General features: G+C 35.6%; 7 protein-coding genes across 15 annotated transcripts; 3 read left to right on the top strand and 4 right to left on the bottom strand.

Moving 5' to 3' along the window:
- Window positions 1–1,551: 1,551 nt before the first annotated feature.
- Window positions 1,552–8,479, bottom strand: LOC107267470 (sprouty-related, EVH1 domain-containing protein 3). 6 transcript variants are annotated; one of them, XR_003059597.1, is made up of 7 exons: window positions 7,141–8,264; window positions 6,271–6,604; window positions 5,576–5,744; window positions 5,312–5,373; window positions 4,665–5,215; window positions 3,957–4,590; window positions 1,552–3,724 (listed from the first exon to the last, which is right to left on the bottom strand). XR_003059597.1 is itself a non-coding variant. In XM_025084816.1 (6 exons), the coding sequence occupies exons 2-6, from the start codon at window positions 6,568–6,570 to the stop codon at window positions 4,434–4,436; spliced, it is 1,239 nt and encodes a 412-aa protein (XP_024940584.1). In that variant the 5' UTR covers window positions 6,571–6,620; window positions 8,274–8,479; the 3' UTR covers window positions 1,552–4,433. The 6 variants fall into 6 exon arrangements, 5 of the variants coding, with proteins under 5 accessions (XP_024940584.1, XP_015594728.1, XP_024940582.1 ...); XM_025084816.1 differs by lacking the exon at window positions 7,141–8,264 and adding an exon at window positions 8,274–8,479 and having other exon boundaries at window positions 1,552–4,590; window positions 6,271–6,620; XM_015739242.2 differs by lacking the exon at window positions 7,141–8,264 and adding an exon at window positions 8,274–8,478 and having other exon boundaries at window positions 1,552–4,590.
- Window positions 8,480–9,502: 1,023 nt separating this feature from the next.
- On the bottom strand, window positions 9,503–10,175 carry LOC112494309. The gene is made up of 2 exons (XM_025084782.1): window positions 9,909–10,175; window positions 9,503–9,601 (listed from the first exon to the last, which is right to left on the bottom strand). Exons 1-2 carry the CDS (start codon window positions 10,140–10,142, stop codon window positions 9,503–9,505), a joined length of 333 nt encoding a protein of 110 aa, XP_024940550.1. The 5' UTR covers window positions 10,143–10,175.
- Window positions 10,176–10,243: 68 nt separating this feature from the next.
- LOC107267499 (cyclin-C) lies at window positions 10,244–11,951 on the top strand. Of its 3 annotated transcripts, none has more exons than XM_015739310.2 (6): window positions 10,244–10,383; window positions 10,734–10,786; window positions 10,857–10,963; window positions 11,033–11,239; window positions 11,324–11,575; window positions 11,659–11,951. In XM_015739310.2, exons 2-6 carry the CDS (start codon window positions 10,755–10,757, stop codon window positions 11,859–11,861), a joined length of 801 nt encoding a protein of 266 aa, XP_015594796.1. In that variant the 5' UTR covers window positions 10,244–10,383; window positions 10,734–10,754; the 3' UTR covers window positions 11,862–11,951. The 3 variants fall into 3 exon arrangements, with proteins under 3 accessions (XP_015594796.1, XP_015594795.1, XP_015594794.1); XM_015739309.2 differs by having other exon boundaries at window positions 10,280–10,611; XM_015739308.2 differs by having other exon boundaries at window positions 10,281–10,786.
- Window positions 11,952–12,442: 491 nt separating this feature from the next.
- LOC107267498 (general transcription factor IIH subunit 4) lies at window positions 12,443–15,066 on the bottom strand. Its single transcript, XM_015739307.2, has 6 exons — window positions 13,971–15,066; window positions 13,767–13,891; window positions 13,301–13,680; window positions 13,131–13,217; window positions 12,839–13,054; window positions 12,443–12,768 (listed from the first exon to the last, which is right to left on the bottom strand). The coding sequence occupies exons 1-6, from the start codon at window positions 14,482–14,484 to the stop codon at window positions 12,687–12,689; spliced, it is 1,404 nt and encodes a 467-aa protein (XP_015594793.1). The 5' UTR covers window positions 14,485–15,066; the 3' UTR covers window positions 12,443–12,686.
- Window positions 15,067–15,343: 277 nt separating this feature from the next.
- LOC107267490 (nucleolar protein 6) lies at window positions 15,344–20,329 on the top strand. 2 transcript variants are annotated; one of them, XM_015739298.2, is made up of 12 exons: window positions 15,344–15,544; window positions 15,717–16,058; window positions 16,214–16,691; window positions 16,767–17,048; window positions 17,130–17,403; window positions 17,478–17,772; window positions 17,870–18,094; window positions 18,167–18,601; window positions 18,680–18,843; window positions 18,907–19,160; window positions 19,234–19,643; window positions 20,006–20,329. In XM_015739298.2, exons 1-12 carry the CDS (start codon window positions 15,521–15,523, stop codon window positions 20,249–20,251), a joined length of 3,429 nt encoding a protein of 1,142 aa, XP_015594784.1. In that variant the 5' UTR covers window positions 15,344–15,520; the 3' UTR covers window positions 20,252–20,329. The 2 variants fall into 2 exon arrangements, with proteins under 2 accessions (XP_015594784.1, XP_024940581.1); XM_025084813.1 differs by lacking the exon at window positions 17,870–18,094.
- A 1,678-nt stretch (window positions 20,330–22,007) lies between these two features.
- Window positions 22,008–22,991, top strand: LOC112494313 (myogenesis-regulating glycosidase-like). The gene has a single exon (XM_025084819.1). It carries the CDS (start codon window positions 22,125–22,127, stop codon window positions 22,536–22,538), a length of 414 nt encoding a protein of 137 aa, XP_024940587.1. The 5' UTR covers window positions 22,008–22,124; the 3' UTR covers window positions 22,539–22,991.
- A 12-nt stretch (window positions 22,992–23,003) lies between these two features.
- Window positions 23,004–26,201, bottom strand: LOC107267491 (centrosomal protein of 120 kDa). Its single transcript, XM_015739299.2, has 7 exons — window positions 25,903–26,201; window positions 25,689–25,836; window positions 25,348–25,594; window positions 24,451–25,275; window positions 24,112–24,393; window positions 23,708–24,036; window positions 23,004–23,363 (listed from the first exon to the last, which is right to left on the bottom strand). Exons 1-7 carry the CDS (start codon window positions 25,952–25,954, stop codon window positions 23,024–23,026), a joined length of 2,223 nt encoding a protein of 740 aa, XP_015594785.1. The 5' UTR covers window positions 25,955–26,201; the 3' UTR covers window positions 23,004–23,023.
- Between the last annotated feature and the right edge of the window lie 1,521 nt (window positions 26,202–27,722).

Here is a 27,722-nt window from a genome sequence, read left to right as displayed (position 1 = left end):
AGAAGGATGGCTAGCGGCAAGAGGAATACCTTGAATCACATTGTACAAAGGGTAAACCATTACTATATTCGGTTCAGGAGTTCAATGTATATTTTTGACAAACAGGAAGCAATGATGTCAATTTTTCACCTACGAAATAAATGCACGCGCATTGTTTTGCAGCAAGATATATATATTTTGTATACTTTGTTTTCGTGATTTTATGTAAAAAAGCCACATATTACCTAATGAGAAGTGCGTTGTTTGCGAACTGTCAAAAGTGTAAACATTCACAACACGTGGACTGATTATGGAAACGGGGGAAACACATAGTTGGAATTCGAGACTATCAAAGAGAAGCTATGAATAACTATACCTATCGCTACTACATGAAGTTAAGATTTATGATGCTGACTTATGAAAGGATACAGGTAGACAGGTACAGAGCAAGGGACATGGTGAGAGTGAAAACTTTACGAGGATACATATTTATACAGTTTTGTACTTGGTTAACGACTTAATAAATGTCTAGGGTCATTAGGGAGGTGGGTACGGAAAGAACAAGATTACACGTGTCAAAGACGAATGTCAGAAATGATCACACATAAAACATATATCTGTTGCACATATACAGAGTGACTCACGAATCGTGATCAGTAGAGATTACTTTGTTATTAGCAGTCCGATCGAAAATGTTTTGATCAGCTTTTGCATGGTTTCAAGAGAGCTTTAACGTGATAGTGAAAAAATACTGGTCAGCTCTTTTTTTAAGGTTTTTTCAAGGTTACCTTGAATTTTTTGCAACTGAACATATAATTTTTTTACGCCTGTCTGTTAGAGGATTTCAAGACGAATTCGGCACATGTAATGACATGACATTTTTTTCATCTGGTTCGAAAGAAAATTAAAAAACTTTGTATCACAAGCTCCAACAACACCAGAAAGTACGTGACGAAGGATTGCGGATGCATGCTCAACCATCAGTGTAGATGCCATAAAGAATGCAAAACAATCTTTTCTTCACCGTGTACGCGACTGCATTGCAGCTCGTGGACACCATTTTTAACACCGCTACAATTAAGATTGGTAAATTTGGACTTGTCAACAACATTGGATGCGTAATAACGGCGTAGCTGTGATTCTCCTTGTAATACAACATTTTTTAATTTTCTTTCGAACCAGATGAAAAAAATGTCATGTCCTTACATGTGTCGAATCCGTCTTGAAATTCTCTAACAGACAGGCGTAAAAAAAATTATATGTTCAGTTGCAAAAAATTCAAGGTAACCTTGAAAAAACCTTAAAAAAAGAGCTGACCAGTATTTTTTCACTATCACGTTAAAGCTCTCTTGAAACCATGCAAAAGTTGATAAAAACATTTTCGGTCGAACTGCTAATAACAAAGTAATCTCTACTGATCCCGATTCGTGATTCACCCTGTATATTATGAGTAATGCGGACCAGTCGGGATGACTAAAGAATCCATATATGGATGTCGTTAGCTAATCTCGATCATTTTAAAATAAAAAAAAAAGTCAGTATGGCTGGTAAACAATATCATATTTACACGTGTTAACGGAACCTTTCGGCGGGATCTATATTTTTTCGTTTCTTCACCTTCGACCTCTTCGCATGAAGTTTGACAAGTTTAAACGTACGATACAATCGTAATGTAAATAGGAGCGTCTCTCGCTTTATATTTTATCACTTTGAATATGGTTTTGCCACTTCTCTCGATGTGTGCATGAGCGTGCGTGTTACAAGTGGCATAAATAAAAAATTGTCTCTGTTTTTTCCTTCACTCTTTTTCTTCTCTATCGTCCTTTTTCTTTTTAAATTCTATACAGGCTACCCTAAAGCAAAAAACGACTAGTGTGCTCCTCTGAGCCCTTAGGAACACACTGTCACCTTTTGAATATACAAAACCGTAAAAAAGTCAATAGAAAATCGAATACACTACGTAATATTCATTCGAAAAGAATCGCACATTATCAACGCATCACAAACGCCCACGCATGCATACGCACTTACCCAATTTAACGTTCATACATGACACGCATTCACCGCATAACTCTTCACATCTACACGCTACATTCTTCTTGTCACACGTGCTCCTTGCTTACAATTTTCGTTTTTTCTCCTTCCACCCAACTTCATTGAACGCTAAAATAATGGTATGCAAGTTCGAAACGTGTGACATTTTTTTGTGCGAGCCGACAGAAGCGGAGAATCTTCGAAAAAATTTCACTAGGAACGCACCTACTGACAGCTGTTTTTAGAGAAATTATTGGTACGGACTGTACTTGTTTATTATAACAAATCAATTTCGTTCTTTTGCTTTTTTCTTTTAAGATTTTTTCTCTTGCTCTCTTGCATTTCAGGTTTTACGGTACGCACAATAGTTGCACGTTTCGAATTTTTCGTCTCTCTTTGATCCTACGTTAAATTTCTCTAACGCACAAATGAGTCTCAACGAAATCAGACTTCACGTAAAAAATAGAAATTAAGGAGGTTCAATGATGATAATAATAATAGTAATAGGGAAGCACAGTTTAAACAGAGAGTAAAAAACATTCCAAGATTTTTGGTTCAAAAATAAATGAGTGAAAATATAAGATACCCTCGGCGTTCAAACCGCAAATAATTAAAATCTACTTAAATTGAATTTTGACCTTATTCATTTTCATAGGTTGAGTATATATAGTGGCAATTGAAACTTTTAGATTTTTTTATATCTCAAAAACTATACAGTAAATTATATTTAATTTTGCATAGATGAAGATTTCGTTATTGTCTAATATATACAACAAATGCAGAATTTTATCATGGATTTTGTGCCATCACCGAACCTCCTTAACAAAACAACAAAGACTCTTGGCACATCGCGGGAGAGTAACGACGCTTTCGTTTGGACGTGCAATATTTGCGATGCAACTTTATAAAGAAGCGTCATCTCTATTTTTTTTAATTTAGGCACGCCAAGTTATTCAAAAGACATTCGCAATAAGGTAGGCGCCCGTTTGTCTTTTTCTTTTTGTCACTGGAGTGTCAGGCGCACGCGCGCGATATGCCGAGATGAATTTAAAAATAATTTTAGATAAACGGCAAAGGAGGTAAATCGTTGAATATACTTTTCCACTTTCTTTTTTTAGCTTGCGATTTCTCTCCTTTGCGTACAATTATAAAGCGCTTCTTTTTTATATCTTGCTTTTATTTCCGCTGTAGCCTTTTGAAATTTTATCGAATTTCAAGTTACCCAAATTCTCAGGAGCTACAAGTTACTGCATAAAAGCAAAAGAAAAATTTTATCCTATGGCTACGGGATTCCTTTCCATCTAATGAGGTTATACAGGTTACGTGTTTAGTTTGTCGCTTTAATCATTAACATTTAAAATAATAATGACAAATCCAGAAACGTCGACACAACACTAACGTCATAAATCATCTAAAGGTCCTGTCGACATTCCCGAAGACTTTGGTAAGTATCGTTTTTCCCTCGAACTATTCGCTACGATCGTACGTTCTAAGGATCAAGCCGAAAACGCGAAACATCTACCTGTAAAAAACTGACTGTTTCTTATAAATATAACTTAAACTGCAAATTAGATTCCTTTTTCCTTTTCTCAAAGTCTGTTCTGAAACCTTGCACCGATTTGCCGGACCCACATCTTTTCTTTTGTAATGGCAATGCCATCGCTTGCATTCACGTTTCATTCCTCTGGTTAAACCTTGCACAGTTGGGAACCTGTAGAACCAACTATTAATCACTCTGAACGGTTACCTTAAATAGCCAAGGAGAAGCTTTGGCTATAATAGAATTATCCTAGCAATGAGCATTTAGTGTGTAGTTCCGAATGATTCTTTTGCAGAATTAATTCCAAATATTTTCACTATGTTCCTACTTGTTTAAAACAGACCTTTCGGGGGTAGTTCTCAAGTTACGTTAAGGTACACCACGTATAATTGCAGTTTCTTACATAAGGCAACACTGATGCATGTATCTCGTGTAGTACACCTCCCAATGCACAGGAATAAATAGAGCTGAATGATTAACAGTTCATTTCCATTCTGTTAATATTACTTGAGCTACGTAGTGCATCGCAAATACTTGGAATTTGTTTGCCATTACAAAGTCTATTCCACTATTTGAATCCATGTCTCCATCGTCATTTTAACTGTCATCCAGAATGGCGCACCCCGTAGTTCAGGTAAACAGAAGCTTACGACAAATAAAGTGTATTGGTCATGTACCCGGTGCGATTTCAACAACTTGATCATAGATGGCGCTGGTGTATCAGTGCGTGTACCGGGAGCTGTCTACCCCTTTGATATCTCTGGCACCGGCCCATACTCAGGTCGTGGCATTCGTATACGTTTGCTACCACGGATCGCGAAGATCTTAGTCGGGAAGTCTCCACTGAGAACGGTGCAGAGATATCAAAGGGCTCCTCCAGTTATTCCATGGGATGATGCCGTCCACCACACATTCCGCAGGACATCCCACACCAATGTATGGCACGTAACGGCGGATAGAACCAGAGGCAGGGTACAATCATCGATAATAGCGCTAACCCGAACCAGCGTCTTCCGCAACCTTCCTCGGTACTACAGCTGCACAGTAAACGTCATTACATTGGATAAACCGAATTGCAAAAATGAATGGTATTAGAGCATAAATAACTCACCTGCAGGGATTCTGCGCAAAGTCACCTTCCGCATCGCTCATACAATGGTATAGCATACATTGGGCACAGGAGAGACAAGATATCGTGGCAATACCACGTTTAACCGGATCTGGCGCATACTCGCAGGATCCTCTTGGATTATGTTGTTCTGAGTATAGCTCTTGGCAATGCTTACATAGCAATCGAACATTTCTCTTTGACGTGCTCTTGCTAGGTTGAGAAACTATTACATCTGGCTTCTTCAGAGAACTTGCAGAATTACGTCGGTCGCATCTCTCACCCTTGCGATCTTCAATCACGGGATACATATACTCGTGGTTGAGCGTCGTCAGCTGCACGTAAGGGTAATTGTCGGAGCCTACATCCGCTGTAGATTCCAGAGGATGATGCGACGGGGGTAACTTTACCGAAGGTCCTCCGATGATGTGTATCGGTCTATGAGGATCAGGTAACTCCGAACATTGGGAATGATAATTCGGCATTCGAACTACTCCTCGAGGCGTCTCCGAGGACTGGCGTGGATCTGGTGGCTCCACCGGTAAATTTAACGTCTGGATAAAACACATCCGAGAGAGATATTAATGCTGAATCATAATTACTTAAATTTTCAAAGTATTTAAAACTTTATTTTTAGATATAAACCTTACCATAAACACATCATCGTCGCCGACGTCTGTATGACAACCATAGAAAGTAGATTCGGCCAATCCTGAAGGTACGACAGTTACATTAAAAATCATTGAAGGAGCGAGACGATTTCTTTAAAGCGAAATTCTATGTCGACCTGTCTTAGGTAAACTCACCAAGATTATTTATTCCATAAAGAATTTTGCAGCGGGAAACGGGTAAATCTTATTGTTAATATTTGTGTTTGACTTTCTTGTTATTTTACTGTAAATTAGTTTTCTCACCTTCCAGCAGTTCCTCGACTGCAGTGCGAACGCCTTTGTCAAAGGCTCTTGCATCGGCGGCAGTTTGAAAGGTCAAACCGAACTTCTTCTCACCGGTACGCCAATGGTGAAAGGTCGGCATGACCTTGTTATACTCAAAGTCCTTCTTGATGGTGCAGCTAAGAACGACCTAAGAATTGAATATCATATATTAATATATAATAATTATTAAATTATTAAATGGTATTTTAGTAACATCTTATTGCACTTAATAGTATATTACAAATGACTCAGGTTGCCGTTAACATAACACTACATTCATTAGAAATATATACCTCTCAATGATTATTTAATACGATACTATTAATGCTGGTATTATCATTAATATGACATTGGTTTATATTAATGTATATCAATGAGATGTTAGAAATCTCACTATAATCAATTAGCTTCTTTCACTTCTGTCACCTTTTTATGTTTAATATGTCCAACATTAGTAGGAACCCTTAACAGAGTATCATTAGCATTGTGATTTGTCTTTCCTATTCTTATATTAATATGGTACAGCTAATAAACTATGACCTATTACTAACATGCTACCATTAGCATTGAAAACATATGACAGAATACAGTGTTAAAACATAATACTGAGGACACAAATATTTAGTGCTAAAGTTCATATTTGGATAGTATAATTTATTTCTTGAAGAACTTACCGATTGATCTGTAATACGTTTTCCATAAATGAGATACTCATGCCTCCTCTTAGCTGCTCCAGGTGGTGAAGTACTGGAAGATCCATGTCCTTGGCTAGCGACGGCGGAGCTCGCGGTAGAGTGAACCGAATTGGTGGTTGAGGGCGCAGGATTGACAGTAGCTATAGGAACACCAGCACCATTGGTACCGCCAGGTTGATGGGCACCAGCAGCTGAGGTCGTCCTTCGTCTCACTGAGACATTAGCCAATCCTCCACCACTGAGAGGTACCCAACCACCAGAGCTGTCGTCCCGTGTCATCACCTGCGCCCGTACCCTCACCAAGTAGTTACCACTGAAAAAGATTTTACCTTAGATAAAAAAGGGAATGGAAAAGTATTATTTAATGATTTCGAGAGACTTGATATTTTTAACAATCAAAGAATTCAGGAATTAAGGTCAAGTTAGCGACAACAAGGACTGGAAATTTGAAAATTTGAGATTGATAGGTGATGAGGACAAGAAGTATAAGAGATGATGAAGGTGTATAGAAAGTTCTTATAGAATTTGATTGCAAGATATATCTATACCTGCTTATGGTCAAAATAAATATAAATGAAATGGTACTCAGCCTGATTAAATAGTAGTAACAAATACAATATTGGAAAATCATAGTTATGGCACACAAAGAAGAAAAGAATTTCATACACAGAGAGAGAATTATAAAAGTTTTCATATCCATATTTCCAAATTAATGATTACTAAAGTTATTGCTATCATATTTCCAGAGAATCTAAAATCCCAATAACCAATGGTATGCAAATTTCCTCACCTCAAACAAAGAAAACTTATATTAGAAATAATAAGAGAAATATTCTAATCAAAATATACCTGTGAACAATAGATTTAATTGGTCCAGAAACTATAAATCTCCAATAACCCCCAGAAGTGAGACAAAAATAATACACTAAATATCCATAAAACCTTAACATACTTGCATGAAAAGATACATTTAAGCAATAAAAAGTGTGCATAAATGGATTTTTATGCTCAAAGGGGACAAACTATTACAATCATGTAAATTCAAGAAATTATGTAATTTTCAATCATATATTTTTGATAATTAACGGTAGTAACGTAAATATATGAAGGTAAAACTCTAGTAACAATGTCTGGTACAAGAACTACAAAAGGCCTGAGTACAATGAATATTTAAAAAAAATTTGTTAATACGATAGAAAAAGTGTAAGAAATATGCAAGAAAGAAATTAAGAAATGAAGGAAGCAGTGATACATACTGACATCGATTCGAAAAATGAACGTCGGTCATACATGCACTTCCGCATGTAAAAATTGTGACACATGCGACATACGTTTATGCTCGTCCAACCTGAGTATAGAACTCGGAAAACAAAGGTTGTTTTTCAAAATTCTTCGATAGCCAGATGAAGTATCAAAAGAAATAAAGAAGAATAGAACAAGGTAGAACTAAACATTAAAGAATGGATGGAAATCACACGTAAAATAGTAAAGCGTTAGTCTTTCCAGAATATATAAAAAGTTATCCTTAGAATGAGTAAAAGAATGAAAAAGATAGATCTCCATGAATACAAAATCTGGGAAAAACGAAGAGAGGCAGACAAATAAAAAGATAGCGGCTGAGTAAAAAAGGTATAGGGAAAGAGAGATTGGTAGATAGGATACAAGAAGTGAGAAAGAACCATTGACACATTTCGCGGCTGGATCAAACATAGGGCCGGTATAGCAGCACAAAACACCCTGATGCAAGTTCATCGTTATAATCTTGCTTGTGAAGGCCCGCTTAATCATTTCGTAGTTCCTACGATTAATGTAATTGCGGAGCGTTGCCGGTTTTCCACGAAAATCTAAAATGGTGGAGACGCACCGTGCCTTGCCCCGAGCGCGTATGACACCAGCGACTCCACCGATTTTCACCCACCAGGATTAACCGGAATACTCCCGAGGGTATGGCCATTTCCCGTGTTTCCCGATTTCCTACTTACTCCTCCGACGCCTCTGTCATGGTCCGAGCTCGCGAAGCCTTTACTCGACGCCCACTTTTTCCCACACTTCACCATTTTCGTTGCATTGAAAAGACATTCGGGCCGCGTTCCTGCTGTGGACTTTTTTTAGGCTAACGCCAACTACAGGAAGCGCCCCAGTCCACCTTCTCCGCGCACTACACAGCTCCTACCCCCACGCGAGAATAATTCATCTCCTACTTTCCTTCTGCATCCCCACTAAGATGGTCGCACACTGGAAATGGATTGGTATGATTTTATTGAGTGGGGAGAATGAGAACCAATAACTAATGCCTTGGGTCCTGGATACATTTGCCCGGTATATTTAATTTGAATTTCATGTTTCTTGGATTGAATTCATTGACGTTTTCAAAATTAATGCAAACAGATCACTTATGCAATTTCATGATAGTCCATGGTAGATCTATTTAATCTGTCAGAGGTAGACGGAGCTATCGCATCATAAGTGAGGAAACCTGTACAACTATTTTTCTCTATTGTTTTCAACTAATTGGACACATCATTAATTTAACTATCTTCCTTACACAATAAGTAAGTCGGTTCATCTATATTTGAAATTCGCGAAAATCTTGTCTTGAAGAATGATGTTTATGTAGAAACCGACGTGTCCAATTCTCATTGCGGCCGCCATTACGCTTATTCAATTTTCCTACATTTTTCTTCGAATTAGAATATTAGAACTAATGGCAAATTTAAGAGAAAAAGGATTATACAGGTTTCCTGACTTATGACGTCGCCGCTCCGTGTAGATACACAAATAGAACAGCTGAGCAGCAGCTTTAAATGTAGTAATTTCAGTTTTTTCCACATGTATCTATTAATCTAAAATGTAGTAGAAACGACTCTAATTTACAACAGACGTTAATAATTGTAAGACTTGCAAACTGTAAACGGTTACGTATGATCAATTATTTATTTGACCTTGGATAATTAGTAACAAGAATGTAACGTAATTTAGATGTATTGCGTGCAATAAACGTTTACTTCATTATAATTAAGGTATACGTTACACTTTACCGTCATACATACATATAGTTAGCACCGCAATGTCGGTCTAGTCTTTATAGTCCGTTATGTCAAAAAATGTCTAAATGCCGTATACAGGTATATAAATGTTATATTAATAATTACAATAGAATAGTTAATAAGAACTTTTTGTCAGTAAGGGTCATGCTTGATTTTATTACAAATTAGAATTTCAGTCTATTGTAACATACATTATATTGTTTCAAAATTGACTTTATTTCTTGAGAATTATGTAGCTTCATCTTCAACTTCATTATAATTACCTATTAAAATAAAAATAGATTATTATGCCATTAACTCAAACGAAATGTAAGTTTATTTTAATAATTTTATCTTTATACATATACATATAGGGTTATTCAGTAGAAACGCACCACCTGAAGTTAGCCCGTCTATTTGAATGTCATTTGATTTCTATTGTAGAATAGGTGGTGCATTTGGGCTGAAAACCTGGTATGTATATGCTATATGACAGTATCATGAGCCACGATAAAAGCGTTAATGCGAAAACAATTTTACAGGTTATTTTGTCTTACAATTAATAATTTTAACATGTAGATTTAGTCTTACATTACTTCTGGGGCTATTGTGTATGTTCTGTATTAATAATTGCTCTTGAATCCTATGCAATAATTCAAGTACTGTAGTTTTTTTCAAACGGTATCGTTGAATAAATTCGATATCATCCCACATTTGAAAATTATTGGGTTTACTTTGAATTGTATACTGTCTTCTTTCTAGAAATTTATAATCTTCATAGTCATCATCAGAATTAAAAATATCGATGTTTATAAACAAATCCATTATTGTGGTTGTATTTTCACAAGAATAAAAGAATAGAAAACGCGCGAATGGTTTCGTAGCAGGGCGGGGGGGCTGTAGTTTACTATAACAATACTTGGTGGCGCTGAATTCAATATCTGCCAGATATCTGCTACTGTGGGTGGCGGATAACTTTGTCCGTCGGATAAGAACTATACGGAGTCGAAGAAAACCGATTCTGCTAGATATCTTTCGGATAAAGTTATCGGCAACTTATCTAGAGGTGAAGAAACCGGCCATAAGCCATAGTGCAATCTAAGTCAAAAATTGAAGAAAAACTCATCGAGAGTTTAGTTTTGACTTACATTTTAAAATTAATAATAATAAAAGCTATTAAAAATAAATTAAAGCCGTGGGATATGCTAAAAAATTGTAATATTTATTGTGAAGGAAACTTAATTATATTTTATTGTGCACAGTTGCTATGTACCGCATATAAATTTTGAAGATGGTAAAGTGCTATGGAGGTTGTCTTTAGAAGTTGAAAAAGCAGTACTGTGAATTTAAACAGTCTTAAGTTTTGCGGAAATGTCACTAATTCGTAATTTCATATTCTTAAAACATCTTTTATAGGATATCTGACATTTATATAAAATGGCTGGAAATTTTTGGCAAAGTTCTCATCAGTAAGTTAACCTATACAAACTATTTTTCGTTGTCATGTGTGGTGTTTGATTAAAATATTTATAATTACAGCCAACAATGGTTATTAGATAAACAAGATTTAGTTCGTGAAAGACAACATGACTTGTCTATTTTGACGGAGGAGGAATATCAGAAGCTCTTTATATTTTTTTCAAATCGTAAGTTATAGTTTTCTACATGTAATTCAGTTGGTACAATTAATTAATATTTCTGTTCTAATTGTACAGTTATACAGGTTCTTGGTGAACAACTCAAGTTGAGGCAACAAGTTATTGCCACTGCTACTGTTTACTTTAAACGTTTTTATGCTCGCAATAGCTTAAAATGTATAGATCCATTACTCTTGGCACCTACTTCTGTATTCCTAGCTTCCAAAGTTGAGGAATTTGGTGTTATATCCAATACAAGGCTTATATCTACTTGTCAAACTGTTGGTATGTTTCACTTTAGTCTTTTGTTAGTTTTAATAGTCTTTCTTATTTTCTACTTCTTAACATTTATGATTGTATTATTTACAGTAAAAAATAAATTTAACTATGCTTACTCACAAGAATTTCCATACCGTACAAATCACATTCTTGAATGTGAGTTCTACTTATTAGAACATCTGGACTGCTGCCTTATAGTATATCAGCCCTACCGTCCTTTATTAACATTAATTCAAGATGTTGGTCCTGATGATCAGTTACTGACACTGGCTTGGCGAATTATTAATGACAGTTTGCGTACTGACGTGTGTTTGCTATATCCTCCCTATCAAATAGCTATTGGTAAGAAATTATTTATTTATTTATTTAATACATTAATAATATGCATTGATATAGCACTTATTGTTTAATTATCTAAATTCCAGGATGCCTTCAGATAGCCTGTGTTATCTTACAAAAAGATCTGAAATCCTGGTTTGCAGAATTAAATGCAGATATGGAAAAAATCCAGGAAATAGCAAGGTACATTATCAATCTATATGAACTTTGGAAAGCATATGACGAGAAGAAGGAAATTCAAAGTCTTTTAGCAAAAATGCCTAAGCCTAAGGCTGCACCACAGCGCTGACATCAACCTTTCCTATCTGGACCTAATATCTGGGTCTGATTAAAAAATTTGTACGACTTTGAACCAATATATTATTCTACTTACATGGCATTTAAAGACTATTTTCCAGTACATAACGTGTAACAGTATCATTATTGATGACTTTGGACGAATAGCATTTTTCACGTTTTTTGAATTTGTGCTGGATTAATTTTTATCCAGTTTTTATGTTAATATAAATGCGCATTTGTTTTTTCCTAAACTCTACTATTTAAAAAACAAAAGCGTTCATTGCATACTAAATTTGTATACATACATGATTTTCTTATTTAAAATTTCTTTGTTTATTATTTTTATTATGAAAATAGTGTTTCTGTCTGTTTCTTTTAATAAAATAATACATTGTTTTTCTCCCATGGCAAACCAAGTTATATTTTTGGTGTATCCTTCATATAGCTAATTCCTATTATGATAAAATACGAATAGAAAATTGATTCGAAAATCACGTGTAATAAAAACGTTCGTATATTTTGCTGGAATTAACATTATTCTGCAACATGTAAGTTAGAAATACATTCAGAGCTTTGTCAAATAAGTCATAATTCTCAGAAACTTAAGTAGTTCAATATTTTATTCATACAATTAGTGTGATTAACCTGAGAAAGCTTCCTACATGTGGCAAATAGTCTGACGGAAAAATAATAATAAAAACAAAAACAGGTCAGTATTCATAACTTTAAAGCAAATAACAATATTAATATAGATTTTCTTTGGATGATATTGACAACGGTAGAAATTTATTCATTGAGTAATATTTACAATAGTAAAAAACGTGATTAGGAACTATCAATTGGAACCCTTAGTGTATCTTTTCCAAAATCTTTTTACATCATCATGTCCTGCCTTCGTAACGACCACTGTCCTTTTTCTGTAAATAATTAAATATTTATAATTTGATTTGGCTTTCAAGTATTTTAGTTTGGATTTCGCGTTATTACCTTTCACTTTGCCAAATAAGTACTCCCGTATTTAGAGCATAATCTCGAAGTACTTCAAAATCGGTTTGAGAAAGGAATTGACTATAAAGTACACCCTCACTGAACAAAAATCGATTTCTTTCATTTTCCCACAATTTAATTTGATCAGCTATTGTGGGCGGAAGAGTAGGCGGTCCAGCCTCAATCATTTTACTATGAGCATGTTGTCGCAAATAACTAGATAAAGATGCATATATTTTTATTTTATGCAATAATCCTATATTTCAATCCAGGAACTTATAAAATTACTTACCCTACAATTTGGGCTGCTGTGATCCCACTTTTTAGAGCCTGTCTGACAGAATCTCTTGTGAGGATTGATACCACCAGATTTGGAAATCTAAAAGATTATAGAACTTTGATGTTTGCGTTTATATGTCACAAATATTGCATAATTTTAATGAAAAGTTAAGAAAGATGTACCTATATAACATTTCACAGAATAAACCAAGGAGCGCAACCTGTAAATTCGAATTGGTGTATGCATACACCCTGTAGTTTGTTTCAACAACAATGTAGCCTTCCTTTTCCAGATCACTGGAGAGTGGTTTATTTTGTCCTGTGGCAATATTTAAGGCTAATCTGGTGGGGTAGAACCTTCCTGCTTTCCGTTTACGCTGATAAACTAAACCAAATTCACGTAGGTGTTGCAGAAAAGTTAGAAGTCCTTCCGACATGCCTTCAGTACTGTAATCCTTGCCAAGTGTAGAAAAGTTCAATTGGAACAAGAAAGTTAAGCACTCGACAAGGTCTAAGCCTCTGGCCTCGATAGTATCCAAATATTGTAAAATAAAGTACCACACCTGTAAAGTAAATAAATTCAAGTACAAAAGTTGTTAGCCAACTAAAAGTAAACAGTAATGCATTTTTAAAGATAAGATATATGTACTTGAGAGGCAGTATCGAGTAAAAGAAATTGAAAACCAGCTTGTGTAATCACAGGACTGCCATCTTCTTCATCAAGTTTCATTAGTCCAGCATGGAGCAAAATTCTAACTGCATCAGCAGATATTCCTAATTAAAATGAATATATTTTAATTTATTATTATATTATAACTGTACTATTGCATCTCATAAAATAAAGAAGTCAAACCTTCTTGTTGCTGCGAGCCCACCATATAATGTAAGACACACTCCCAGCGCTCTAAAGCATACGAATCAAGAAAAGCAACATCTCTAGGTTTGCTATCAGTTTCCAATTGATTAGACATAGTCCATGGTTTACCACCTCCTAACAGTACAATCTTAAGATTCTTTTTAAAGGTTGAATTTAATATCCATCCAGGTAGGCCCCCAGGAATTGAGGCTTCATTCCATACATTCAATTCATTAAGAACTTGTACAACTCTCTGATGCTCTTCAGAATGAAGTTTCGAACACCATGAAGCTATGACTGCCTGTGGAACAGGCTGTTCCACGAAAAGTAATCTCATAACATAGTGGCGAGCTATTTCAGAAAGTTCACGAAACACTGCCAGACATATTGGAGGATTATGGTAGAGTTTATTCAAAATATCTGGTGGTCTTGATTTGAGATATTCATGGAGATTTTTACACCGTAATCCTGTAGGTCTCAACAAATTTTTCCCACTTATCGTATTGGACATCTTATCTTTTTTTTTTATTAGAATGTTATGATATTTATTATTTAATATTTAAAATAATTAGCTTCATAAGGTCTTTTTTGTTTCCATCTTGAAATATTCACCAAATTCTGTTATTGATTAAATAGATGCCTGTTGGTATTAACCTAAAATATTCCTTTTTCATTATTTTTTATATTAGTTTATTTCCCCTGAAGAAGACAAAGTAAACAATAATTATAAATCGTTTTCCTTTTTTATTGAATTAGAATCGACTGTAAATAATTGAAAAAAAGGGAATCACTTCTCCGTGTGATCACTAAACTATACCCATAGACGACGCACACAGTGGTAAAAGCGCGAGCCGAGAGACAGCATTCTTATAGTGGGATTTATCTTTTTCTAAGCGTTTTAGCCAATAAGGTTCCTAGGCTTGGCGTCTCGTCTCCATAGATACCGTACAGGCAGGAGCGTACACATATACCGTTGAGTGTATGCATATGTTTCCACCATCGACATATAGTACTGAACTGCTCACTGTAGTTGCAAAAAGTGTAATCGGGAATAGAAAGAGAGAGCAAATCGTAAGGACCTAACAACGATTCCACATCGATTGCACCCGTTTCGAAACGAAAACTGAAGAAAAATTATATTTCCGGCTTGGTTAGGAAATCTCGCATTTAATCTCGAGTTGTGGAACCGGGCCTTAGTTTCCACCGTGCACAGTTTAAACAGAGTCAAGCATCCCTATTGGTCAATTCCATTCAACCCCTATACATGATTGGTTAACTCTGTTTAAACTCTGCACCTCATTGGTTAATTCCATTCAACTCCTATACGTGACTGGTGAACTCTATTTAACTCTGTACGGTGGAAAGTAAGCCAGTCTATAGCACGGGAGTATCGTGTCTACAATAAGTGGTCTGTCGTTTATCCAAGCAACCATGCCGCTGTCGCTGGTTTCTTATCCTATTTAATTTTTTGCAAGTGTTGTACATTAAACAATTTATTATTACAATTTGTATTGTATAGATTTGGTATTGTTCGAAGAAAATTGAAAATGAAAGTCAAACGTCATACTAAGGTAATTACTTTAACATTGTTATTAATAATAAACGAATTAACCTAAGACTAACCTTTATATGTATATGTATTCTTGTAGTGTTAATATTGTGTACATAAAAAATAAATTCAATTACTTTTTTTTTTTTAATTGTAATGCAATTGTAAACACAATATACCTTTGTGACTTTCAGTTGGATGATAAAAATGATGCTACTTTGAATACAGAAGAAATTGACCACTGTGAAAATGTGAATGAACGCGCGATTGCTGGAAAAAGAAAGGCTAATAACGATGAAGTTATACCTAAAAAGAAAGAAAAATTCAATAAGGACTTATATGCAGCACCAACAGTAGAAGAATTAAATCAGCTTCGAGAAACTGAAAATTTGTTCCATTCAAATCTTTTTAGACTTCAAATAGAAGAGGTTCTCTCCCAAGTCAAAGTCAAAGATAAATATAAAAAGCTATTTGATGCCTGGTTCGTCAAATTCAAAGAGTACATTGAATCAATTGAGGAAACAGAAGAATGTCCCGTTAGTGATATTTTTTTTCAATATACTACATATATTGAATTTTTTCCTACATAAAATTGTATATGTTATATGTAGAAAATTTCATATCTCTAAATATTTTACCTCATAAGTTATCTTTCTAATCTTCTATATCATTTAAATTGATATTATTGCAGCTCACTGAGGAAGAGTCATTACATAAACTTGAGGCTGTGGTGCCAATTACCAATATCCCTGAACAGAGAAAAGGGACATATTGTTTCAAAAAGCCATCTTCGGTATCCGTTGTGGGGTCTTATGCACTTGGTACAGTTATAGGACCCCAGGTTTCTGTTGATGTATCTGTAGAAATGCCATCAAGTCTATTTCAAAAATTAGACTATCAAAATTATCGTTATATAAGAAAAAGAGCCATATACTTGACGTTTATTGCTTCGAAAATCAGAGAAGACTTAGCAAAATCAGTCAAATTTGTGCATGATGGAGAAAACCGTAGACCTTATTTAAAACTTATTCCTGCAGGTAGTTTAGGAAAAAAGTACACAATTTTTGTGAAAATTACAGCACATGAGAATAGCTTCAAACTAGGTCGTTTTCATCCCATGAAAAATGGGGTACGACCTAGTTGGATCTTCAATGAAGGCACACAAGATGGTATGTTATTAAATCTGTGTTTCTTTAAACTAAAATCTTGATCTAAGTATCAAATTAATATTTTTTTTTTAATAGAATCTCTGATACCAACACCAAAATACAATACTCTCATTCTTTATGATTTGGTTGCCTCAGAAACTAATTATCGTAATTCAAAACTCTTAAGGGAATATCCCAGTATAAGGGATGGGATAATTTTACTTAAAATATGGCTGACTCAAAGATGTATGACTGATGGTTATGATGGGTTCAATGGACACGTTCTAACCATGTATGTGTTGTATCTGTTACATACAAGGAAATTAAGTACTTTCATGAGCAGCTATCAAATCATTAGAAATGTTTTCAACTCTTTAGGTAAGATTGATCTTATTGTTTAATTATTAAAACTTATTTTATCTATTGTTATAATCGTTTATATTATAATTGATATTTTAGCAAACAGTGATTGGTGTCACGACGGTATCACTATGTGCCAAGATGATGGCATAACAACTAGGATTTTAGAGTATCACAAGTATTTTGATTGCGTCTTTCTGGATGCTACTGGCTACCATAATATTGCTGCTAATATATCTACAGAAACTTTTAATTGGGTCAAAAATCAAGCAGACATTGCTATAAAATGTTTAGATAATGCACACACGGATAGCTTTCAAATTCTATTCATGAGAAAAATACCATTTCATCAAGCTTTTGATAATATTATACGGTAAGTCATCTTCGAAATGAATTTACTACTGTATCAAAAATGTTTTAGCATTGTGAATTTTGTAAAAAAAACAGGTTTCACGATACTGTTGCTTTGGAAAGTATAGTGGATGAAAAATCTCCCTACATGGACAAAGTCGATTTTGGTACCAATAAGCGTTCACAGGCTGTCAAGCTACTCGTGTTAGTTCTTAAAAAAGGTTTAGGAAAGAGAGTATCACTTATAACTGTATTACCAAGTAATAGAACAGAGTGGGAAGTTACTGAAGAGCCACCAAAAACAATGGGATTTATCTTTATTGGCTTGCAGTTAAATCCAGAGTTTTGTTTCAACATAGTTGAAAAGGGACCACCTGCTAATTTACCAGAGGTAACAATAAATAATGTATAACTCAAATAACCAATAATTAAATAATAGTTTCAAAAAGAAGATATAAATAAAAGAGCAAGTAACTTTGTGAATGCAGGCTTTGGAGTTTCGTAAATTTTGGGGTGAGAAATCTGAACTTCGTCGGTTTCATGATGGCTCTATTTGTGAGGCTATTGTCTGGGGACAAGGAAAAACACTAACTGAAAAAAGAGAAATGTGCAAAAGAATTGTCATGTTTTTAATGAAAACTAAATTTAATATATCTGAGACACAGTATATTTACATGGCTCATGAGTTAGAATGCTTCCTTCGTCTTCCGAAAGTAAGTTGAGAAGTAATATCTATTATTTGTGTGGTGGATTACAGGTTTTTAGTGTAAACACTTTTGTTTCAGATAAAAATAACAAAATTTCAATACGGGACTGGAGAAGAAGCTACTATTAGGCTGATACACGTATTTAATTCATTGGAAAAGGAATTAACCTCCTTAACTGATTTGCCACTAACAATCAGTGGTATTCAAGGATCAAGTGCTGTGCTTCGATACACTGATGTTTTTCCTCCATTGGCAACTGTGCATCTGCCTGAAAAAAATCTTGAGGCTCGTGAAAACTGTTATATTTTTAGAGATGCAACTCTTAACAGACTACCAAAACTCGTGCCTTGCATAGAAGCTAGTATTCAACTTTCTTCAAGTGGAAAATGGCCCGATGAGATTGAAGCTGTACGAAAGGTCAAAACTGCTTTTCACATACAGATTGCGGAGTGCCTCAGAAAGAATAATCAACTAAAAACCCAAGCTGGTCCACACTACGTAGACGTTCTTAAGGTAATTGCTATAGAATTTATTATAAATGATAAAAACCTGTTAATAAAACTCTTAGAAATGATATTTTTGAATTATCAGGAAGGTTATGTGTTTCGTCTGACTGTTGCGCATCAAAAAGAAATAAATTTACTGAAGCAACAAATAGATGAGGACGGAGTGATCAAATATAGGGATAATAAACAATCGATAGAACTGGAAAAGAAACTTTTTCATCTACCAAAGATAACAGGAGCTCTTCATGGGTAAAATTATTATTCAAAGTAATGAAATATTAATTGTTGTCGTACTAATCACTGCTTATATAGTTTGCATTCACAAGAACCATCGTTCGGCCCCACGTGCTGTTTGGCCAAGAGGTGGTTGTCCTCCCAACTCTTGGACAATTCCCACATACCAGACATCGTAGTAGAACTCCTAGTGGCGTCTATGTACCTCATACCAGAACCTTATAGACCCGCACAGCATCCTCAAGTCGCATTTTTAAGATTACTGGAAACATTTGCTAGAAATAATTGGTCGACTGACCCTGTCATTGTCAATTTCAACAATGAAATGACTCGTAAGTATTAATATCATACACCTCTAAAACCATTAAGTATCCTTCAGAGTATTATTATAATTTATGATTTCAGGGGATGAAATAGTTACTGTTGAAAACATTTTTAGAACTTCTCGAGAATCTCTGCCAGCACTATTTATTTCCACACCGTATGATCATCAGAACTCGATATGGACAAGTAAAGGTCCCAATCAATTGATTCTGAATCGTATGGCTTCACTAGCTAGAGAATCATTAAAAATCATTGACACGCAGATTGAGTCTTACACAGGATTGAAATGGAAACCAATGTTTCAGCCCCCATTGTCAGAATATGACTGTCTGATACATTTGAAACCATCAATGTGTCCTAGAAGATTTCAAGCAATTGAATTGGAATCTGATCATCCAGTCATCGACTGGCATACCTACAAGTATCATCATCAGCAAAAGATTCCAATTGTGAACTTCGACCCAGTACAGTACTTTCTGACTGATTTACGAGTAAGTTTATTCAGTATCATTAAAAATTTCATGATTTCATTCAGATTGATTTCCGCAATTAAAACCCTTGCTTCATGCTATGGGGTTTGCGGGATCTACAAAATAAGTGAAACCTAGTAAACTTTTGAGAACAGTATGAAGAGTTAGTAAAAAAAAGTATCTCTTTCTATAAATCAACGTTTCATAGTGCTCACCATGATTTACTTCCTAATAATAATTTTTTAGAAATACCTACTGTTATCGATAACAAATAACTTGATTATCAAATAAAAAGTCATTTTTTTCAACACTACACATCAAGTCATAAAGATGGACACACTCAAATCTTCCACAAATATTAAAAATAAATAATTCCTTTTTAGATTGGCTACGACAAGTATGCGTTGTTCTTTCATGACACTTATGGCGGTACAACAATTGGTGTTTTGTTGAGGCCGGATAGTTTGGATCGCAAAGATTTCAAAGTTTCCAATGTGGACTGCAGAATACTGGATGACAGTGGAAAACTGTTACTAAACGTGTCGACCATGATTGAGGATTTTTATATACTTGGAAGAGGATTAGTGGACAGTATAGATGTACAGTCCAAAAAGGTTTCAATGAATTGAATTTAAAATATATATCTTCTGGATAGCATTGTAAACAGCAAATGTATATATATAAATTTAATTCATTAAGACATCCCATATCTTATGTAGTCCTTGAACGAACACTGATAATAAGAATATTACCATAGACCTAACAATGAAGATAAGAATAGGGTTCCTTTGTACTGTATATTTATAAGTAAAGATAGGACTGTTACTGTTAACAGTATGTCGCGCTATCAGTATAAATAAGAAAATGATTGCCATTCATATATGACATATTGAAGTCCATAGTGGCCGCCTGACGGTACGTAGTAGTACAGCATTGAAGGTCCTAGAGATTTGTAAAATTTGTATATTTGTTTTTGGTGTCCTGATTTTTTCGGAGACAAGGGAAAACTCAAAAGACGATTGTAATTTGATATACAATTTGACTGCTTCTATTCTGAACATACCTTTTTCGGCAGGTTTAATATACAAGCAAATTAATTCTATATCGCATTTTATATGCCCGATTTCTACTGAAAAAGATTCTATACAAGTATATTTATTTTCATTAAGTCATTTTCTAATGTACATTAACCCTCTCAAGAAGGGTTGAAGTTAGAAAAGCTCTACCAGAGATGTTTAGGTGGACCGTTTAAATCATATATGGAATAGTCACTTAGTCACTTGTCACAATTACAGTGGAATGTTCTGTACGTAATAATTGTTAAAATGAAAAACCTGTCACGTAGTAGATAATACAATCTAGGCTGGGGGAAAGGGCGTAGTCGTGGTCGAGTTTATATCCTATAATTTCGTCGGCCTCCCATTCCTCATGCTCCAAAGTAGCATCTAACTTCCGCTGCATTTCTCGTTGATACTTTGTACTCTTCGCTACACTTTTTTCTTCGTACACAGCTTTGAGTTCGTTTAGAGACACGAGAATTTGTGGCGTTGCCTCGTCCGAAACTCGTCCTCGTGCAGTTACCGTATTTTGGTGGCTTTAGTATGCTGTATATCGACAGCAATTTATACAGCTGTTTTCTTCCAGGCTTTCAGCATTGCTCATCGATATTTCCTCTTTTTTCTCATTCAACGATTGCAGTAACAACGTCATTCGTACTTTCGCGCGGTTTTTCTTCCGTGTTTCGTAACTTTTTTTTTCGCACAGCCGCTAACTTCTCTTTCCCTACTGGACTTAAAGAAGTAAAAACGCGTTGTTTCGTTTGGATTTTCTTGAATCTTGTTTCCTTCTGTAATTGTACTTTCCGCAGCTTCAAGCACATGTCGCATTTCTTCGTTTTTGCGATTAGAGGGCAGTCGTAGTGATGCCATTGATGAAGATAGTCTTGAAATACATTGTCAATTTGCAGGTGACGGACATTGACGAGGCCTATGCCGCTGCATATGTTCATTCTTTCGAATTTACCCAAAATATTTCAGTGTTTCAATATCATCCAGAACTTGAGGGAGCTTTGCGTCCTTCGTGTTAACGGGACGACCGTAAGCGTGGTAGCGTAAAGTTTTATCACGGTAGAGAGTTATACACTTCTGTATTATTATCGTATCTTGTACGCTTCTTGTTACCGGTCTAGCATACGAGAATAGGAGATTCTCGCCGGATACGATCGATAATTTTGAAACACTCCACGATTTTGGTACCGCAGCAGAAGAGGTTTTCTCGACCTTCGTATCATCGACTTGTCGATTAGTACCTACGATCAGTTACAAGTCAAATATCTAGTAAAATTCAAATCGATAAAATTATCCGATATGAAATTGTGTGCTCTATATATAAAGTTGAGTTTGATTTTGATTTTGAAGACTGGCATAATGAACGCAAATTTATATTAAGTAATGCACGGACCTGCCAAATAGTACTCGATAAGGAATCACCTAAAGTGTCAACATGAGTGTGTCCCAGAAAGGAGCACTTTATAGGAGCAGGACGACGATTGAACTCAACTATGAAGTCGATGTGTTGGATAATCCTAGATTGGTTCATAAGAAAGCGATACGTACTAAAATAGGAAAACCTAGTGGTCGTTTGGATGAAGAAATGATAAAACATCCTGCGTGGTCGACTTGCGCTAGGTATAAGATTAACATTAGTGATAAGGTTGTCAGAACTTACGTTAATGAAATCGTTAGTTATGGTTTCAATAATAGTCATGTGGAGATGGTAATTAAGAGATCTGTTACTGTTATAATGAATTACTTGAAATCAAAAGGATTTCTTGCCACTCTCTGGATTCATCCATTCATTAACAAAGGTTGTGATCCCTCGTTTTCAGGGGCGTTAAAAAATGGTTACTTTCGCTAAGAATCTTCAGGATAAAGATTACACTGAATGGTGGCAAGGTGAGACAACTTTCTTGAATTATCCAGCTAACAAAAACTACGACACATCTTTTAACTTCATCATTAAAATTTTAAGGCGAGGATGCAGCTACGATTGAGTTCACAAAACCAAAAGAGACAAGTTTAACGACGCTAAGATAGATTAATTGTTAATATAGGTATATAATTATCGAATATCTGTTTTCAAAGTTTAGTAGCCAAGTGGAAGATGAAAAGATGCATATGGATAGACTATTATTAACGGTCCTATTTGACTGCGCAATTACAACGCGGCTCCAAATATTTTGCCATACTTTTATAAACTATAATACTTATCTAAATTAGAAACTATTTAAACTGTGGTAGCTGCAGAAACGGAAGCTTGTTTAAAAAATGGTTAAATCATTTATGTTTTTTGATTGGAGTCAGTCAAGAGGAGAACGTTGTATAAAAAATAATACTAATTCATTAATTAACTACAAGCAGAGATCGGATTTCTGTATTCAGTTTTACTATGACAGTGTCGTCGATGGTATAACTTCCTGTCCTTAGGAGGGAATCACGCTCCTCTATGAGCATTCTCAATCTCTCATCGCGTTCTTCGGATTTACTAGACACTTCCGACCTTGTTACATTGCGATTGAAGTTACAGCGTAGTGATTCACTTGCAGACAAGTTTTGTTCTTCTATATCCTTACGCAGGATATCTTGATTCGGTCTGATCACATCGATTTCCTTCTGAATTTGCCCTAGGAGGATTTGATCGTTGGTCAACGCTGTAATATCAGCTGTGAGTATTTCCTCAAGACTGCAAATAATAAACACAGTATAATTATGAAAAGATGATAGTCCACGATGAGAAGCGACAAATATGTATTAACCTGGATCATTCATGCCATCGGAAAATCGATTTAATTTAGTTCCTGTGTTTAAATCTCAGTAAAAAAACAAGGTTTCAAAATTTATTTTATAAAATTGTGACAATTTAATTTTATAGTTATTATCCGGGAAACATCAAGGAATGTTTTCAGATTTGTTGAAAATGATAAGATTAAATAATGTGTTACGGAAATGAGAGACCCATGTGTGGCGTTAACGAGTTCCAAAAACAGCGATGGAGATCTTACGTAAATTTTTCAAAAAAGTACTTACTCCAAATTTTGTAATTCCTCCTTGCTATTTTTTATTTGAACCTCCAAAGCTTTCTGATGATCCGTTTTCATTCGATGTATTTCTCGGACTGCCTTGCCCCATTGTTCCTTGAAGAAGGTCTTGCTGCGCTGTGCAGTGTGCAATTTTTCTTCAAGAGCCTTCAGATCCTGAAGTAAAGTTGCAGTCTGATCTTGTGTAAGGGAACCCTTGTGAAATTTCTCAAGCTGGTTAGTTTGTCTTTCTACAATTTCATGCAATCTTTCATTTTCTTCCTTAAGAGATTTGAGTTCTGCTGTAAGAAGTTTTCTGTCCTCCTCCATCGAAATTAGCTGAAATAATTCAAAGATTCTAAAGATCTAATGATAAAGTACATATTATTAATTTCGATAAAGATCAATATTAACCTTTGACTTTAGGTCTTCCTCCATTTCTTTGGAAGCTTCTCGGAGTTCCTTTAACTTCCTCTCGTACCTCCATTGTAGATCCTCATTAGCTTTTTTTAATCTAGCTTCCTTTTCCAAACTTTTGAGTCTTCTATTACGCAAGTCTTCAGTAGCGTTGTTCAAACTGTTTGCCAGCATTTTGCATTGTTCGACACTGCAGGCCAATTTGTTCTCCAAACTTTCACGTCTCTTCTGCCATTCTTCGCTAAGTAAAGAAAGGTGACGTTCTTCCTTCCTTTTGAGCTATATTTTCGACTGTGTTAAACCTACAACCTTAGGTACCAACTTAGTTTTACATACCTCGGTCCGGAACATTTCCTGTTGATGTTCTTTCCAAGTTTCCAGCTCATCCACAATTTTGTAAGCCAAACCATCATCCAAAACAGGATACTTGGTGCAGCGTTCCTCTTTGGTACCTTGCCCAAAATCCCCGGCAGGATTTCTGTGAGAATCTATTTCCTGACTGACAGCACGTTCAGTCTTTCCAATACTGGTGGATAGTACAGAACTATTTTGAAGCTTTTGTTGTCTTAGATCGGCCATGGAACATGTATTTTTTAAACCCATGTATTGAAGACTTAGGTGTATGTCCACATAAGGAGGGTTTTCGTCATTCTGATTAAAATTTTCTAATTTCAGATAGCAACGTTGGTCTAAGGTCGCACAGGAATTTGTAAACAATTTCAGAAACTCCTGAATGTCACTGGTTGGTACCAGAGGTCGTAGATCGATTTCGGATCTACCTAAAGTACCTTGATCATGTCGCAATGTTATTAACAAATAGGGCTTTTCTTGTAAATAATTCTTTAAAGTAGCTAACGAGCTTCTGATTCTTACAACAACCTTCTCATTTAGCACCCACGTTTTTTCAATGTTATTCTTAACTGGTTTAAGCTTTACGTCGTTCTCTAAAACCTTATACCAGAAACAGATTTGGTCCTCTGATTCACTAGGCACTTGTTCCAGAAAGTCAAAATTAGATGCAGTTCCTGCAGTAATATTAAGCAGGAACAAATCACGACAGGTAGTCAATGGTCCTAGTTGTATTAAACGTTCATCGTGTATAAGACGTGGTGTCATATAAGAATTTGCATCAGGACCTTGCAATTCTGAATCATTTTTAAGCTAGATATAAATACAATCTGAGTAGACATGATTTTGTAAATGCTTGTTCTTGAAAATCTCAAACTTTTTTACCTCCAAATATGGACCAGCTACATGCTCTTCAACAGTTAATGCAAGTAGCAGTTGTGGTGCATAAGGCTTCAATTCACTATGTACCCCAGCTAATTTGTGCCAGCTTGTCTTTGCAATAGAATTGCCATGTTTTAAAAGAACTTGTGCCGACCGCAATCCTAGCAGAATATAGCCAATCCTGTCCTTTGTTGCATTTTCCTTGAGAAGAAAACATTCAACTTTTAAGGGTGTCTGTCCGGAACGCATTCTAGAATTGAGGAATACAAGTACAAAACAACACAGGCACTCTGCCAAAAATATTTCTTGATAAAAAAAAGATCTATAACAACTTTAACACATACTTTCTCAGAGTATACTTGTCGATCTCCCAAACCAAATCTGTGCCATATTGAGGTTTTGGATTTGCTTCGATACAATCTGTTTCTAAGAAATGACCATCGAGTGTAGCAACGACAAATGTCGAATTGGTAACAAGTTCAAATCCTTTACCTTTATTAAATGAAAGTAGGTTAGATTTCCGAAAATAAAGCAAGAAACATAAATTACTTGTCTTACCTTCTCGAACACTTAATACAATTTGAACGTTGGATCCCGTGAGATCCTCCATTCGTTTGGCATCAAAAGAAAATGCATCAAAAAGAAAGAATGAAAACAGACGCTTAGAAAATGTCGCGCAATCATTCGCGGTTTATATACGGTACCATGGCAACCAGGAGATGTCAATTCTCATGAAAATCGGTAGTGACTGCAGCGCCTCTAGTTTAGAAGCTTTTAATAGAACTAGAAATCCAATATCGTGGATAATGTCAGCAACAGTGAAAAATGAAATAAAATAAAAAAAAAAAGTTCTCAGTAGGACTTAGTTATGTCGCGGCCTAGTGATAAATAATCTCACTAGAATTGAGCGGCGAATTCAAATGAGGGATTAAAATGGAGTCACGATTTCCGTCTGCAAATCAGAATTCAATGCTTTCAAATACTCAGTCTGCCATTAACGCATAAATAAGGTATATTCTAAACAATTCGGAGAAAGCTTTCTAGCCGCTACACGTGCATAAACATATGGACTACAAAGAATGTAAGCATGGGCCATTTGTTTATTGCTATCCTAACTGAGTGAGTTTCTCAGGAACTCTCACTCCTGGCAATAAATGAAGTCACTTGAGAGGATCGACGGGCTAGCGGAATGTTCGGTTAAGGTATGACGCTGTCCATGTGCTTCCCCAAATAAACTAAGGATAGGGTGTGCATGAGCCCTTTGTGCGTAAGACAAGGCCCTCGATCTTGGGCCCGGACAGCAAGGCGTCACACGCTGGGCCTTCACAAAGGGTGACATACACATGAATGTGTATGAGTGCGGATGCATGCATGAGAAGTATGAAGGACTGTATCTCTTGGGATCCAGAAGGGCAGTTCGATTTCTGGTCTTGAAGGGTGTACTTCGAGTCTATATCGTAGAGTCATTTAGCTAGATTCAGATAAGATAGATTGATTGAGATTATTATAATTAAACTAAATAAAGTTAGTTTTAATGCTCTCCAAAAGCACCTGCATTTTTATTCCTAAAGCCTTTAGTCAGTTGAAAATCCATCCATAACATCACCGTACCAGAAATCAACATATATACAGAGGATTGAACACCGTTGGAGTGCTCATCAGAGCTTTGGTGGCTAACGAACCCACCTCGCCAGATTCACACAGTCGAATCTGCCGCGAAAACGACAGTGGCGACGATCAGGACGTCACAACTTGAACATAAGATTCTCTTGTTATGAGACGGACGAGACGGACTTTATATCCATGTGCTACTCATTCCTACTTATTTTTAAATGAGAAAACTTATATTTGCGTTATGACCCACGTTTAGTGTTTAGGGTTTCAGGCTTGGTGCTTAATTCGGTTTACTTTAGTTTACTTATTACTAATTTGATTAAATGCTAAATTATTTATATAGTTTTCTGTCGCAAATATCTTTTGAATACAGATAGAGACACTCGTGTCGGCGTCAGATAATCAGATGAGTCAACACGTTGGTGGTGCACTTAGTTATTTTCTTACAGATGAACTATTCTAGTGTCCGATGATTTCCTATACCAGTTGACACCCCCTGATGGCAATGAACAGTGATAACGAAGAAGTAACACCAGACGAAAAAGGAAGTACACAAGGGGGTCGACTGCATATTTTCACTGTGGCGAAAATACGAAAAGTGAATACTGTTAGCTAATCGCGTATTAAGGTCAAAAGAAGAGAAGTAGAACGATTGGTTAAAAGTAATTTGCTTTTCGTAATGTTGGCATAGCGATAATACTTAAGCGACCCCTTTGTGTCAGATAGTAAGAGTATTCCAATTTATTATCCTTAAACTGTGCAAT

Source organism: Cephus cinctus, unplaced genomic scaffold (assembly GCF_000341935.2).
Source record: "Cephus cinctus unplaced genomic scaffold, Ccin1 Ccin1_scaffold0404, whole genome shotgun sequence".
NCBI classification, from domain to species: domain Eukaryota; kingdom Metazoa; phylum Arthropoda; class Insecta; order Hymenoptera; family Cephidae; genus Cephus; species Cephus cinctus.
The sequence above is the reverse complement of the archived record's forward strand: the minus strand, read 5'-3'. Positions and strand labels throughout refer to the sequence as shown.